The sequence below is a fragment of the Xiphophorus hellerii genome, chromosome 9 (genome assembly GCF_003331165.1).
Source record: "Xiphophorus hellerii strain 12219 chromosome 9, Xiphophorus_hellerii-4.1, whole genome shotgun sequence".
Classification (NCBI taxonomy): domain Eukaryota; kingdom Metazoa; phylum Chordata; class Actinopteri; order Cyprinodontiformes; family Poeciliidae; genus Xiphophorus; species Xiphophorus hellerii.
In genome coordinates, this window is record NC_045680.1 from 15,338,763 (window position 1) to 15,354,220 (window position 15,458).

At 38.2% G+C, this 15,458-nt stretch overlaps 1 protein-coding gene across 1 annotated transcript in view; it reads left to right on the top strand.

The window, feature by feature from the left end:
- Positions 1-15,458, top strand: part of agbl4 (AGBL carboxypeptidase 4) — a 303,893-nt gene that overhangs the window by 102,632 nt on the left and 185,803 nt on the right. The window contains exon 4 of the mRNA XM_032572807.1: positions 14,726-14,820. Within this exon, the coding sequence (XP_032428698.1) occupies positions 14,726-14,820 (95 nt within the window). The remainder of the gene's footprint in view (positions 1-14,725; positions 14,821-15,458) is intronic.

The window sequence follows — 15,458 nt, forward strand, 5'->3', positions numbered from 1 at the left end:
TGAAAAGAGACACATGCACTCACACACTCCCGCACCTCCTTTGATCCTCATTTTGCTCTGTATTTTCAACAAGCTTTCAAATTAGTCTAAATGTGTTCAAGTAAAGACATGTGGAAGCTGCACCAAAAGAGGAGACTTTGAATATGGGCTGCCAGTTGTGCTGGACTCTCATTAACCCTGCCCACCTCCTCTCTCTTTGCCGAAGTCTCCTTCATAAGCTCGTCCAGGCCTGAAGTGATACATGGGCCTATGAAGTGTCAGTAGCGATAAAGATGCCACCACTTCACTGTTTTAATTGGAACCTTTGCTGTCAATGTGTGAACAGCTGCAGAATTGAGAAGGGCAGATCTATCATCCTTGCCCTCTACAGACCACCTAAGGTTAGATGGCAACAGATACTGTGGTGGAAAACCCCCGAGGCTGCTGTTTGTTTATGATTCAATTTTTGCACTTCTGTAGCTGCGTATAAATATGTGGTGATAAAATAACGAAGGTACGAGTACACTTGGAGGAGTAGGAAGTAGGTGAACCAAGTAACTAGAAAAGGGTTATTTATAGACCCGGTGTGGAGTTCACACAGTCACACCAGTTGACACTGGCTGACTCACACAGTCACACAAATTCAGATGCCCATGTGTGAGTTCTTTAGTCTCCCTGCAGACACAAATCCATTATTCATTTCAAAATGACTCATATTTTGCCCTGTGGCATCTGGCAGTAATGTGGCGCCTGACCAAAGGGGAGTGTTTTTCTAATTAATGCAGATTCTGCAAAGAAACGATAGGATCTTGGCTCTAATATGTGGATGTAAAACAGTAGTTGTGGCCAGATTTAGTCCAACCTAATTTTATCCTTTTTACTCAGTGCAATAACATATTTCTGAAGGGATCGATGTGCTATACCTTCCTTGCATTGCTTAACTGGTAATAAATTTGATAATAGCAGGATTTTTTTTGCCAAGTTTTACATTACAGATAAAATCAGATTTCTAAGTTTAGATAATTCTTCTTGACATAAAGATCTTCTCTCTTCTAGTTTTTGTATCCACAGACATTTTTTTCTACTCGCCACCAGAAGAGACCTAATTGAGCAAATGGCTTTAGATGCAGATTTAGGGAAAACATGAGCTTCATACTATGTTCTCTGAGTTCTAGAAACATGAGCAAATGTCATGATTCAGTACATGCCTTGAATTTCAAGTCACAGCTTTATACATTGTTACATTTAAAATTGTGAGTGTTATGAGGAATATTTGATTAAGACTGCCTGCTGATAGTTTATAAGAATTATTACTTAAATCCCTTTGGGGTTGTTTTGATATTTATATAATTAGATGTACAAATTGCACCTGAATGCACCATAGAAGCACATATCATGGGAAAACTGCTTTTGCCAGACAAACTTCTCTTGACACAATACCAGTGTGTGGTCTCATGGCTGCTTCTAAAGACCACCATGTCATGAGGTGTTTGAATACAACAGGAAATTCACTAATGGTGTTTCATTCAGCTTCACTTTTTTCAGGTGGTGTATATTTGGTGAGAGTAAAGAAAAAATGTTTTAGTCCTCGTTTCTTTTCTCACATTCACTGATCTGAATTAAACTCCTTCATGTTCCCAAGTAGTGGACACACACACTTTGTTTTTGCCATTAAAGCTGCAGTAAGTAACTTTTATAAAAAAAAAATGTTTTGACATATTGGTTAGAACCGTCACTATGTCCTGACAGAAGAACATGAGACTGATAGTGTGAAAAAAATTGAAGCTCCCAAGGGTCCTTTCAGTGGTTCTGCTGCCATCTGCAGAAATATACAGCTCAATCAATCAGAACCAGGAGGAAGGTCTTAGTGTTGTCAATCACTCATGTACATGCTGCTCACATCCTCCATCCGAGTCTCTGCTGTGCTACAGCTCCTTTCCCACAGAAGAGACTAACACGAATGCACAGCCTAGTTAGCATAGCCACTCATGACGGGGGATAAACAGTTTTCCTGTAACATTAGGTTGTTTTTCCAGTGTTGGCATAGCAACAGCAAACTGGAAATCTTGAGCTTATAGACACTGTGGTGTGGAGAAAGGTTTTGTGCAGATTGTACATGAGTATGATTGACAGTGCTAAGATATTCCTCATAATCCAGCCAGGATTTCACTGTACATAACGTGAAAAGGGACATTTAGCCAAATTTTATCTTACATTTTTATTGAATCTTGTATTTATGATTTTAACTGAATAAATTATAGAAAATTGAAACAAAACAAATATTTGTGAATAAATGAATTAGTTTGTTAAAACTTGACTGTTGACTGTTTTTAAAAATTCACAATTTTCATTTTTTTGTATAATATTTCTAATCTGAAGAATGTACAAATTAAGGCCTTTTTTTCATACCTTCATATAATCCAAGCTTCTCACCAAAGCTTTCTTTGGCATGTGACCCAAATGTAGTAAGCACTCTGACTGTCAATGCACATATTTGTACATTAAAGCAAGAAGTTACCATAAATTACTTTGATAGATGTGCTTGACATACAATTAGGCAAAAAGACAGTCAAATTCACAGCTTCTACTTTTCTAAGCAGATGCATTTCTAGGCGAAACTATGTCATCTAATTCAAGTATTTAATAGGTTGAGACATAGTTCTGCTTTGCAGGCTATTAAATAGCAATCTAAATAACATTTACATGTAATTTACGTTTATTACATTTTTTTTTGAAGAGTGGTGTCAGCATTGTGTGCATATTAAAGCTCATATTTATTCTGCTAGCCAGCATGATTCCTCTGCAGGATTTGCAAATGAATGCAAATATGAGGCACCTTCCTAAACTACTTTTGAAAGGTAGTGGTTACAAGAAATGGTTATGAAGTTTGAAGATAAGATTATTTTCCAGAAATGTCTTATTTGGCTTAGTCATAAAATATTATATGAGGTGACGTGATGCCTTTCTATTTGGGGTTTGTGTTTTCCTATCTGAACTTGCATGCTTTCTATCAGTAAATGCCCTAATTTCCCCTGATGGTTGCCTACGTTCTTAATCATGTTATGAGTATGAGTGTACGTAGTCGTCATCACTATTTGCTCTGTTATCAACCAGCAGACATGTCCAGGCTGTTCCTTTCTTTATCCCCGAAGCTGTCTAAAATATATTCCAAACAACATTATTATTGTCACGTTACAATCCTAGTCTCTAATCAATGTTATCTGGCGTTTCGCATAGACCTTCACATAAAAGAATTTACATAATTTTCAATTATTTTCGAAACAAATTTAAAGCTGTGGTATAATAGTAAACACTTCTGAGTCACTGCTTTGTTTAACCAGCTTCCACAACAATTATGTATGGGGGTATGTGTCTACCAGAATTTTTGGTTGCTTTCATGTCCATGCTGTCAGTGGACAGTTTGCCACAGTGTCACACTCCTACATACTACTACTTTTTTTAGATGGACAGCAAGACTACATGGGTTAATCAATTAGTTTTTTACCTAACCCCTAATTTAAACCTCTCAACAGTGTTACTCCTTTGTGCTTAGACTGTGTATGTTCCTTGGTCTTCAAATTCCTACTTGTTCTCTATGAAACTTCTGATGTCTTTAGAGAACAGATGCATTATATCATTAAATTGTTCACAGGTGGATTCAGTTTAGTAAACAGACAATCCTTTGAAACCAAAGGGTTGCACTAGATATCATTTATTATTTAAGTAATAGATATGCACTCTCCTGTTCATAAGATCTGTCAAATTTTGAAAACCAAGTATCATAGTTATGTGCAGTGTCCGTCACCTAAAATCCTAATAACCTTCACTGAAGTTGGTGATTTTTTTTTAAAGGTTTTATCGATTCTAGCAACTTTATTTGACAATTTCCAGACAGAAAAGCAGGTTATGAGAGAAGGAAAAGACATGCGGCGAAGGTCATGGGAACCGGTGACGGCCACGTGGGGGACTAAATGGATTGCGCCCGTTATCCTTATGCCATTCCCAGAGTTTGTGATTTTAACATGAAAGAAATATGAAAGTTCAAAGGTTCGAAATACTTTTGTAAGGAACTATGGCTGTTTTTTTCTTCATGACTTCGTGCGTTTTTTTTGTAAAATACAATACCATTTTCCAAGTGAAGTTACGAGGTGCAGCATGTATTTTAAGAGAGTCCTCCCTTTCAATAGGCAAGATGTTGTTCACGATGCACTGGGACTTACAGGTACAGTTATTGGTCTAATTTTATTTTTATTTGACCAACAATAAAAATAAAGTCGAATTCAAAATTCAAGAATTTTGAATTCTACCTTATTCTTGGCTTCAGCCTGACAATATTGTCTTTTCCAGCTAGAATAATAATGAAAACATTTAATTGCATTAACAAAAAGCCTTTGAATGATCATTACCAAAAAATGGTAGTGATAATGAAGCAATTACTATTTTGAGACAGCAATTAGCCTGGCACCTTCCTCCAATCCTATAATTACCAACAGCAAGAGGGGTGTGGATGGATGTATTTGTTGGAAGTCTTTGAAGGAGCTGGAAGCAATAGAGAAGATGAAGATGGGGAAGATAGGCTGTCAAAGACCAGGCGTATCATCCCGAAACATGCTATTCCCTTCTGACACCTCCACAATAACCTTAGAGAGGAGCAATTGCTTTCCTCTGTCCGCACACAAATTTCAATGTTGTTTTGCACACATCTCTCCATTATGAGTGTTTTTTTTTTTCTTCTACTTCTTTTTTTTATTTTTTTTATTTTTTATAACAGAGCGGATGTTGAAATTGAGGGAGTGAGATGGAAGAAGCGAGGCAGGCATGGATGGAAGAAGGGGGGTAAAAGAATGAGAAAGAGAGATTGGTTTTCATGCCTGGTAGTCAGCGAGCCTGTAAATCTCCCAGGAGCGTAGTGGAAGACAGCAGAAGGTTGATAGTCATCCATCACTCCTGACAACCCTGGTGCTCTGGAAGGGCCTGACAGCACAGCCCTGCCTGAGAGAGAGTTGGGGGCCGTACAGAGATGGAGGAGGAGAACAGCAAAAGAAAGATAAATAGAATGAGATGCTGACTATGGAATGAGCAAATTAACTCTTCCATGTTTAAACCAGGCAGCCAATTGGGAAAGGAAGGTAAGAAGATAAATGGGAGGAGAGTATAGAAGTGGGAAAAGGCAGAGGTGCAGCAGTTGGTTTTTATGGCTGCTCTGCTCAACCTGCGTTGAGTGAGTTTGATGGCAGTTATGCTGATGATGAAGTTAAGCTGGACAGGCTGGAACAGGCTCATGAATTTATAAAGCTTAATATATATATATATATATATATATATATATATATATATATATATATATATATATATTTATTTATTTTTTGTTCAAGCAAGAACTTTGTTTTTGAAAACTATAGAAGCATGCATGCATAGCTTTGGGAACAGCTGACTATTTTGCTGTGAATAGAGCTAAAACGAATATTGTAAATGGCTCTCATTTCTCCAAATCAAACACCGTATCATTTTTAATGACCTCTTCTCTCAAAATTATTCCACCCCTTCTTGACGAGCATCTTTAGTACATAGTGGAGCACTCTTTTGCTGTTATGACCTGCTGCAGATGCGATTCATAGCCAGACATAATCTCCTGGCTGAGTTCCTGAGGAACTTTAGCTCATGCCTTATGGGCTGAAGCCTCCAGCTCAATTTTCTTAGCCTGCGATAGCCAAATTCTCAAAACGTCAGGCAACTATGATGGCCATTCTATTCTCTTCCAGGACTTACCTCTAAAGTCTTCGAACTTTAGCATATTAAAACCATCATTGTCCTGCTTGGAGTTCCAATGAAGCCTAAGCTTCAGCTTCCTCACAGACACATCATTCTCCCCCTAGATTTTCTAATATTGATTTTCCCCTCTTCACATTGAACATTTCCTGTCCCACAGGAAGCAAAACAGAATGAGTGTCACTGACTTCAGTGTAGGCGTGCATCTCTACTCTGCCTTATTCCTCCTTTCCAAACATAACTATTATCCATTCACCTGAAAGTTTGAACTTTATCACCCCATAGAAAAAATCCAAACTTTTTTTCGGTCTATTTGTTTAGATATGAGCAAATTGGAGTTGATTTTTCTTTTGCTTTTGGGTCAGTTGTAGTGCATATCTTAAACTTCAAGCATGGAGAGATTGTCTTGTATGCACCTTACTATGGGAGCTGAAAGCTCAATGGCTGTTGCCATCAAATATTTCTGCAGGTCTTTTTTAGTCAGTTTAGGGTTCTGACCAACTCCCTCCTTGAGACTTCATGGTATCTGTTGTTAACGTCATCTTTTTACCACATCCAGATAGCTTAGCCATGTTCTTTAATTTAAAATTTGTTTACCACAAATCCAGCTGTATCTCTAGAAAAATGCAGGGTCTTCAGTATTTTAATGTCCTTTGTCTCACTTGTGTGAGGCAATGATATCAGTGAACTACAATATTTGCCTGGTGTGAATAGGATAACTTTGTATTCAGAAATGTCTGATCTGTATGTTTAAAATAAAGTGTAGGATGCACATGATGTGTTGTATTTATATCAATCTCCCCAAAAATACATAAAAAGTTTTAAATTCGCAACATGGATTCCATGATCCAAGATTCGTAGTAAAGACTTTTTCAAAGTGTAAACAATGTTTACTCTTCCATTTCACACTACAAACAATTTGTGTGATGTAATATCAGTTCATTGAACAGGCTGGTGTTTCACACTTCTGGAGTGCTGTTTCTAGATTTTGAATATATAGTTGTCTGTGGGTCTCTGTGTGTGACCTTTATTAGTGTCTGGAGGTTATTGGCCCTCTGTCGTCACTTTGTAAAGAGGAGCCCTAATTAAAGGAGTTCCAGTTGACCATTATGTGACAATGGAAGGAAGAGATTGCCTTTCAGCTCGGCGACCAATACAGAAACTTCCTCCTCCTCCTGTCGAATAAAAGAGTCCGATACAGAAAGCGATGAATGCCTAAACCAAACAAAGGCTCTTTAAAAGACTGTCACCATGCTATCTGATATCTCCTGCACCAGCACTCCTTTGAATAAATCTTTTTCACTGAAGCAGGGAGAAGGAAATTAAAAGCTGACATTTAAAAGGCTGCTAGGGCTCAAGGCCCCCAGGATCAATACCAAGGTATCTCACAAGTTTCCCCACATATTAGCTCATGTTTCCACAGGGCATCACAGACCAACTAAAATGAAACCAAAATCACTTTTTGGAATATTACTGTTTTGTAAATATTCAGTGGAGGTGAGTGAAAGCTGACTGAGTTGGGTAAAAGTGCCAGGGCGTGTCTTCTGTTTCTGCGCCTGTGTGTTTAGAGGCTCTCCTCTTTCCTGCATCAGCACCTTGAGTTGACATTGTTCATTGGGGATTACGAGTACTGTCAACAGCATCATACTGGAGAGAGAAAGAGAGGAGGAATCAGAGTAAGAGTAAACAAGAATAGTAAGGTGTGGGGTTGTCTGTAGGGGGAGTGAAAGGGTTACTTTAAGCAACATTCCTGAGATTTTTGTACTGGGTGACATTGTCAGCTTGCAACTTTGTGAACAGGTTGTCAACTCATGTGTAGCAGCCTTACTCAAGGTCATTTATGTTCTCCCAAAGGAGTTATGGCTGTCCCCTTTTTCCCTGACATGCAAACATGTGTCCCGCCCTACACATATGAGACTATGACCTCCGTCCTCTCCCACAGCTCCTCAAACTTTCTCTCTCTGCAGCCTTGTCACAAAGTTACCCTCACCTATTGTTTCCCTGTAACCTTTCTCTGTGTAGCCCTGCTTTAAAAGAGCTTAGCCACAGCTGAGCCAATACCAATACCAGTACTGGGTGTTCCCTGCTACGAATAAAAGAGCTCTGGTTCCTACAGTACTGCTAGAATAAATAGGCAGCACTTTAAGGGCTCATAATCAGTTTAAGTGGTCTTCTTACCTAATGCACTATTATGCATGAGATCATGAGCACCAAACAGGAATATAAAAAACCTGCCATTAAAGAGCTTATTAAATTATTTTACTATATCTCACAGTAGCAGTCATTCTGTTTCTACGTCTATCTTTTGCTTTGAATCTATGTGTTTCTGAGGCTACTTAGGGCTTTAGCTTGTAAGGTAATCCCTCGTACTTTGGAGGATGGGCACGATGTGCGTCAGTGATCAAACTGATCAAAGACAACAAGACAAGAACAGGCAGAGCTGTCAGCAGCCATCAGCCTGTCTGTATCTGATTGTTATGGACAGAGCTGACAGATCTACTAGCTGGTGTTATGAAATCAGAGAGCAGGTGAAAGGAATTGGTAAACTAAAATAAACTGAGCAGTTACTGGTAGAAATTCTCTGTTATTATTTTTTTTGTGGTTTAAACTCCTTTTATTGAAAAGACAACCTGTTGAAGTGACCATAGTTTTTATCCAGCTTTGTTGAAGTAATGCGTAGCAGCCTCTCCCTGTCCTTTTACTGCCCACTGCTGGTCGGCTGACTGAATGTTACAGCTTTATTTGCTTACAAGACAAAAATATGTCCCTGTTTGAAAATCTTTCTGATTATGTATAATACAGTCAGTGTTTGACATAAAGAAACAGCTCCATTTTATTTGAACTACAATGTTTGGAGACAAAGGAGGAGAAATATATTCATCAGCAAAATGCAAGCTGGGTATCAGAGCTCATAGCCTCACTAGTTAATGGCCTGTTACACTTGTTCTACTTGTGTTGGTTCATAAAGAGCAAAAATTCAAAACAAACACTTGAACACTGGTAGTAAATTATTGTAGACATAGTAAGAATAATTGTTTATTTTCAATTGCAAACAAAACAGATTCTGTTTTTCTTTTATATTTTGTTATACTGTGATACCTTGGTAGTTTTGTCTGGTTATTGTATGATAAGAATCTCGTAGTGGGAAATGCCTCCTTTCCCTTGTCATGAAAATTATAAGAGCGTTTAAGTATAAACTTTGTATTTACTATTTTTTAGAATGAAAGAGGTCTGGAAAATAAAGATTGTTAGAAAACATTCCCTTTTCCCCTCAGATCTTGTTTGTGTTGTACAGAGCTTGAACCTTTCACACCTTTCCTTTGGCGAGAGAACAGTTCAACTCAGAGCCACACAGAGACAAACACACACGCACACACTCTGTTCTAAGTTTAATTTAAAAACACCAGTCATCCTTGTTTCTCCATTCTGAGAGAAAACTGATGCACCTTAGAAAAACGGCACACATATAAAGATGGAGCCAATCTGTGATATAGTAATATTGTTATATACTCTGGTATCAAAGCAAGCGTTTTGCTTTGAACCACTTTATTAAAAACTCTGCTTAATGCGATTTGTGCAGGAATAAACTGAAACTCTACATGTACGTCAATATGACTGTTATATCAATATAAATTCAGTTTGTATTCACTGTTAGCGTAGGGGTTAGGTTTATGCTTTTGGGCCTGACAAAATATTTTGACAGATGTCAAGATGGAGAAGACTCCAAAAGCGGAAGAGGTTGAGAGCAGTGTTTGCAAAATGAGAGTTCAGTTTTATTTCCGTAGAGTGAACATCTTCTACAAATATTCTCCTGCTGTCATTCCTGCAGCGCAGTGGTAATTTTTATAGTGTGTAGGAGGGAGATTGCTGGGACCAAGCTTCATTTCTGAGTATAAACAGCAGGGGCATCATGCATAAAAGGTTTCATAGCTAAAAGTTGGTGTAACTAGCTACACATTTTTATCAGTTCAACACATAAAAACACTCTGATGCATAAAACTGTGCACACACATGGCTGTGCACCTTTCCTTTATGCATCTCATTTTGTTTGAAATGTCAGCTGTAGGTGTTGCACCTTTATGAAGCTGTTTATGACCGTATATGATTGCCTATGCCATGTCCACCTTAACAATCATCAAATCTGACCTTCTTTTCCCAGTATCCAAATCTCTTAAGTATCTAGGACTTACATTTGACTCCTCATTAGGCTTTGGCACACACATCACAGTCATTTCTCGGTCCTGTTTCCAGAACACGAGATATGGTCTCCAGAGCCTGAGATTATTCATACTTTGATGTTGTAGTGTTTTGACTATTATCATGTTGTTTTTGTCAGTCTGGATAGGCCACCGGTTTCATGTCTGCCAGGTGTCCAGAACGCAGCAGCCAGACTTCTCACTAAATTTAGTAAATACACTGAAATAACTCTGGTATTATACTGTACTCTCGACTCTGACTCACATTACAACAAACAATTACGGTAGATTGTCATTTTTTGATACAGCGATGTGATGATATACTGTAATAACATCCTAAAATAGGGTTATTACATTTGTCTCCATTTTTGTATGAAGCAATGTACAATCTAACTTTTATGTATCGAAGGAAGTAAACTTGCAAGTATTCAATTAGGGATTTTAGAAAGTTGTTTTGTCAGCATTTTTCCAATCTTGATACTTTTCTAACATAATCCCTCAAGGTTTATCTACATATTCATGCATTACATTTTAGTATTTGGTTGAACTACATCCAGGAAGCCAAACACAGGATGGATATTAATCCAAACCGATTTTTTGGTTTTTAATGCAGTCTTGTCCTAAAGCAGTTACAATCACATTGTTTTATTGCCAGTTGCTGTAACTGGCAAGTCACGTTAAAGGTTAACAAAGAGGCCAGAGTTAGAAATCAGTGGCTTAATGTTTTAAATTAGATGTCTGGCCTTCCTTTAACCTTGATTTTTAGCTTAGATCAGACATTTTTTTTTAACTCTATGTAAAATGTTTCAAAAAGAAAACTGCAACTTGTAGAATGACTTTTTTTCCTCCTCCCTGTTGGCTTCGTAAGAAAGTATTTTGTGACTCACTGGTTTTGATCAGCTACCTCATTAATTCCCTGCAGATCCATTATAGTTAGTTTCTATCCTGAGAGATGTGAAATCTTATTCATTGCACAAACATCTTCCAAAGTTATAAATTTATGTTCATATAAGCAAAGTTGAATTCAAACTGATATTCATAATGGCACCAAGAGTGTATTTACTAGTATTTGGTGTTAGTGTGTTAATAGCATGTGTGCATCTATGTTGTGACACCTGTTCCAGCATGACTCTCATCAGCGATGAGGACGACACAGGGCTTTGACACTCCCTGTCGATATGACAGCTCTGACAACATGGATGTTAATCTCTCCTAACTGCTTACAGCCTAATTAAATCTTCCAGAGCAGCACACATGTGCAAATCCATGCACTCACATAAAATACATGTGAGAACTTCTAATTTGGTCCTGGTTGTGTGTAATTTTTTTCCCCTGTTCTCTAGAATTAGGCATGCAGTGGTTTGTTTGATTATTAGAGCTAGTGTTCGACAAAAAGATGAAACCATTACAGTTCTTGCTAAGTTAAATATACAATGTTTATACACACACCATTCTTCCGCGGTGATGGGTTTTATATTGGTCATAAACCACTTTTCAGTTTCCACTGGGTCTTTTTTACTGTGTTTCTGGCTCTAATTGAAGGATGCCTTTTATTTGTAACATTTTCGTCAGTCTGACCTTAATTAAAACATGTTATAAATATTGCTTTTTAGTTGTATCTGACCAATATTAGTTTTTGAGAGAAGTTTTCTTTTATTTTGCGGATTGTCCTTCAAATCATTCTAGCCCCCTTCACCCTTTTTGTGAGCTATTTCTCTGCTATTATTCTGCTATTCCATCGAAAACTGTTTCCAGATATATGATGGTGCTTGGACAGATCTCCTCTACTTCAACTTAACAACTCCAATTTGACATCAAGGCGCTTCGGTTTTCTTTGTGCTGTCCCGCCACATGTATCAGCTGACAGACTTTAGCATGTGAAATTCACACTTAATTACGAGTCTATTCACTCCATTACTTTGTTGCCTTAGCTGTACCCAAACTCTGCGATTTCATCCCGACCCTTCTACAATTTCTCATCCATAAAAAACAGTTTTCTTCCTGTGGACTAATATTTCTATTTTCATCTTGTTGTTTTTTTTTTTAAGAATTTCATGGGAATTCAAGAAGGAAAATAATCATAAATATTCTTAAATCTGAAAGGTAATCTAAGTTTATATTTTCTAAATTTAAGTTATTGTCAGTTGATTCTTAAAGAGTCAACTGATCTGATCAATCCAAAATAAATCTGAGTTACCTCCTCCTAGTATGTGATTAAACCACAATGAACAATGAATACATGATTCAAATTACTGTAAATAATGTAAATAACAAAGCAGGTATAAAATGACATACACCTGCTCCTTTTATATATCATTTAACATATAAAATGACATATTTGTTTTGAATACCTTGCAAATGGCTTGTGCAAAAAGCAACCAAAATGATTTAATAAAGAAATGGCAAAGAAAAAGTGGCAAAAATGACCACCAGCTGCATCCACATAGGAAAATGGCCTGGTCCCTTTCTTCCATTTTTTTAGACCTACAAAGTTTGTGATTGTTTTTACTCTGCTTTTTTACTTAAATTTATTCAAAGAACGACAGAATGACTGTGTATCTGCTGCTTCCTTTCTAAACACTTCACTTGTTTTTTGTCCTTAATGTCCTTCCACAGACCGAGGAACTCCATTTACTTCGAGTTTCTTCCCATAATAACTTTTCTCCCTTATTTATCTCTGTGCATCTGTTTTCTTATCTATTTGTCTGTTTGTATATTACTTTTTTTTTTTTTACCTTACCACCTTTTCCCCCGCTTGACTGTTTGCCACCTTCGTTCCATGTATCATTGTGCCTGTGATTCAGTCTTCTTTTTTTTTTCCTCCATCTTTGTCATCTGTCAAGAGTTGGCTCCCTCAGAGTTAAACAGGCTAAACAAAAAGATTACAAACAGTGGGTAGAGTGAATCTAAAGAGGAAGACAATTTGAATTTGTTGTGGATAAAGAATGAGGAAAGGGCTGTGCAGTCAAAGAAAGGCAGTGGAGTCAGAGTAAGGCTGTATTTGCCTGAGGGGAAAAGGCTGAAAAGTAGCTCTCTCAACAGATGTGCGGGGCAGTAAAGTGTAATTGAAATGCCAGCAGCAATGGTCTTATCTCCCTGCTACAGGAGCCTGCTGCCAGTCTCAACATCAGTTAGATGTCATTTTACCTAAGTCTGAATCAGCCTGCCACAATCCGCAATCCCCATTCCTCTGATGCTAGGCAGGAGAAAAAGGCAGAAATGGATGAGGGGGAGGAGAAGAAAAGGGAGGGAGAGACAGGGTGGGGGATTTTGTAATAGGATTTCAGTAGCACCCAGTTAACTTCCACCACCTGGACTTAGTTGGTAATTTGATATGCCCCATCAATAGGATTCATTTACACCACCGCGGCATTACCATTGCCATTTCTTTGACTGCTTAAAAATATATATATAAATCGATTCATTTCTCCCCACACATTTCTACACTTGTCCTGATCCTAATCAAACTGGAGGTGGGAGGAAGGAAGTGAGGGAGATCTGTTCCAGAGTTTTCTAGCTACATACAAAGTCTTTACACCCAGAGGAGGGTTGCAGCCAGACGGCCATCCGCTGTGCTCCAGGCCAGGCTTTTTCTTTTTGGCCAGGTGACATCCCTATGGGGAGAACCATAATGTCCTCCCAGATTAAAGGCTGGCACTCCTGAGCTGCTGCCTTTTATCAGAAACTTTGCTTCCACAACATGGGATCATCTGTGGGACATTAAAGCTGACTTATTTCTAGAATGTAATCCTAACGTGCCATGATTTTTGTGCCAGCGGTTATTTTTGTGGTGGCAGTGACAACTACTCTACAACTCTGCAGAGTTATAGAGTAGATTATAGAGTTATATTTTGTTGCAGGTACCACAAGTTGATATGAGTTGTAGCAAACTGAAAACAATAATAAAAAAATACTTCTGAACTATACTGTACCTTGTAAAAGTACTTGTACACAGTTTTCAGAATTTTACCAAATTAAAATCTGTGTTATGTTTAATGTGTTAATGGTTTTCTGCCACCTGCTTTTTTCTTGCCACACTTTATTTTAGAAAATTGATAGAGTTGTGCTTCTACAAACTCTCCTATCTGAGCTGAGGATCTCAGTAGGTCCTACAGAGTTACTATTTCCCTTATTACTGCTTCGGGATTATTCCTCTCCTCACCCGACTTGTCAGTTTAGGTGGAGGCCTGTGTTTTGGTATGTTGGTAGTTGTGCCATTCCCCCTCCACTTTCAGATATTAGATTGAGCAGAGCTACATGAGACATTGAAAGTTTTGAATATGATTTTATCACTTAACCCTGTTTTAAGTTTCTCCACAACTTTATCCCTCACCTGCCTGCTGTGTACCTTCATCTTCATGGGACCATTTGTTCAGTTTTGTTCTCGAATAAATCTCAGAGGTCTTCACAGAACATGTGGATTTATAGGGAGGTTAAAAGACTTATAGATCTATCTTTAGTTATTCCATTATTTTCAAAGCCATCGGTTTAACTGTAAACTTTAGTCTTCTCAGAGTATAGAAGGTTGAAAACAAGTGCACACCAAACTTTTCAGGTTTCTGTGTGTAAAAATCTTCTAATACCATTAATCACTTCCCACGACACAGAAGACTTGATACATTAGTGATTAGTTCTCATCAAATTAAAGTTTTGAGGCTGTATTTGAGTCGATTTCTGTTCGTTTTCCAAACATGTTTTTACTACATTAGCTGAATTACTTTACACTTTAATTTGAAAATAATGCATTTTTAAATCATCTGTTAATTTGTGTTTCATTTCAGCGGGTGATTTTCAACGTGGTTAACTTCTCAAAGACCAAGAGTCTCTACAGAGATGGCATGTCCCCTGTAGTCAAGTCTACCAGTAGGCCAAAATGGTAAGTAAAAATGTTCATCTTGCACATCTCACTTTGCATTTTGTAATTTGTATCTTTTTTAATAACTCACAAACAGAAGTTATGTCTTTTTTATAACTTTTTCCAACTTTGAAATATGTCTCTGAACTAGTTTACTCACATGTTCCCTAACAAACACACACACGCACACACAAAAGCTCACCTCATAGACCGAAACTTTAGCTTTCCAGATTGGATGCATCTGGGTGCATTAGCATGTGATCCTATGGTTTGGAGTCTGATGGCTGTCTGATGTAATAACGCTTGACTGATGGATGCAGAGATGTGTATGCACGCGTGAGAGTGAATGAATAGGTGGGGCAGGAGGGAATGGGCATGGTGCAGTGAGGTTGGGCACGGTGTCTGCCAAGCAGACTGGTGTATCCAGCGGGGCGGAGAACAAGGGAGCATGATGAAGTGTTGCCATCCAAGAGGAGCCCTGACATCTGTCATCGGTTGATGGAGGGCATCGGCAAAAGCGGCAGGCATCTGCCACCCTGAGCTGTGCACGTCTGCTGGCTTCATGCTCGCACCGACGATGGCGTGCCGGGTGCAGGCTAATAGGAAGAGACAATGGGCACGACACCGTAGTCAGGAAAAATGAACTGCTGTCTGCAGTA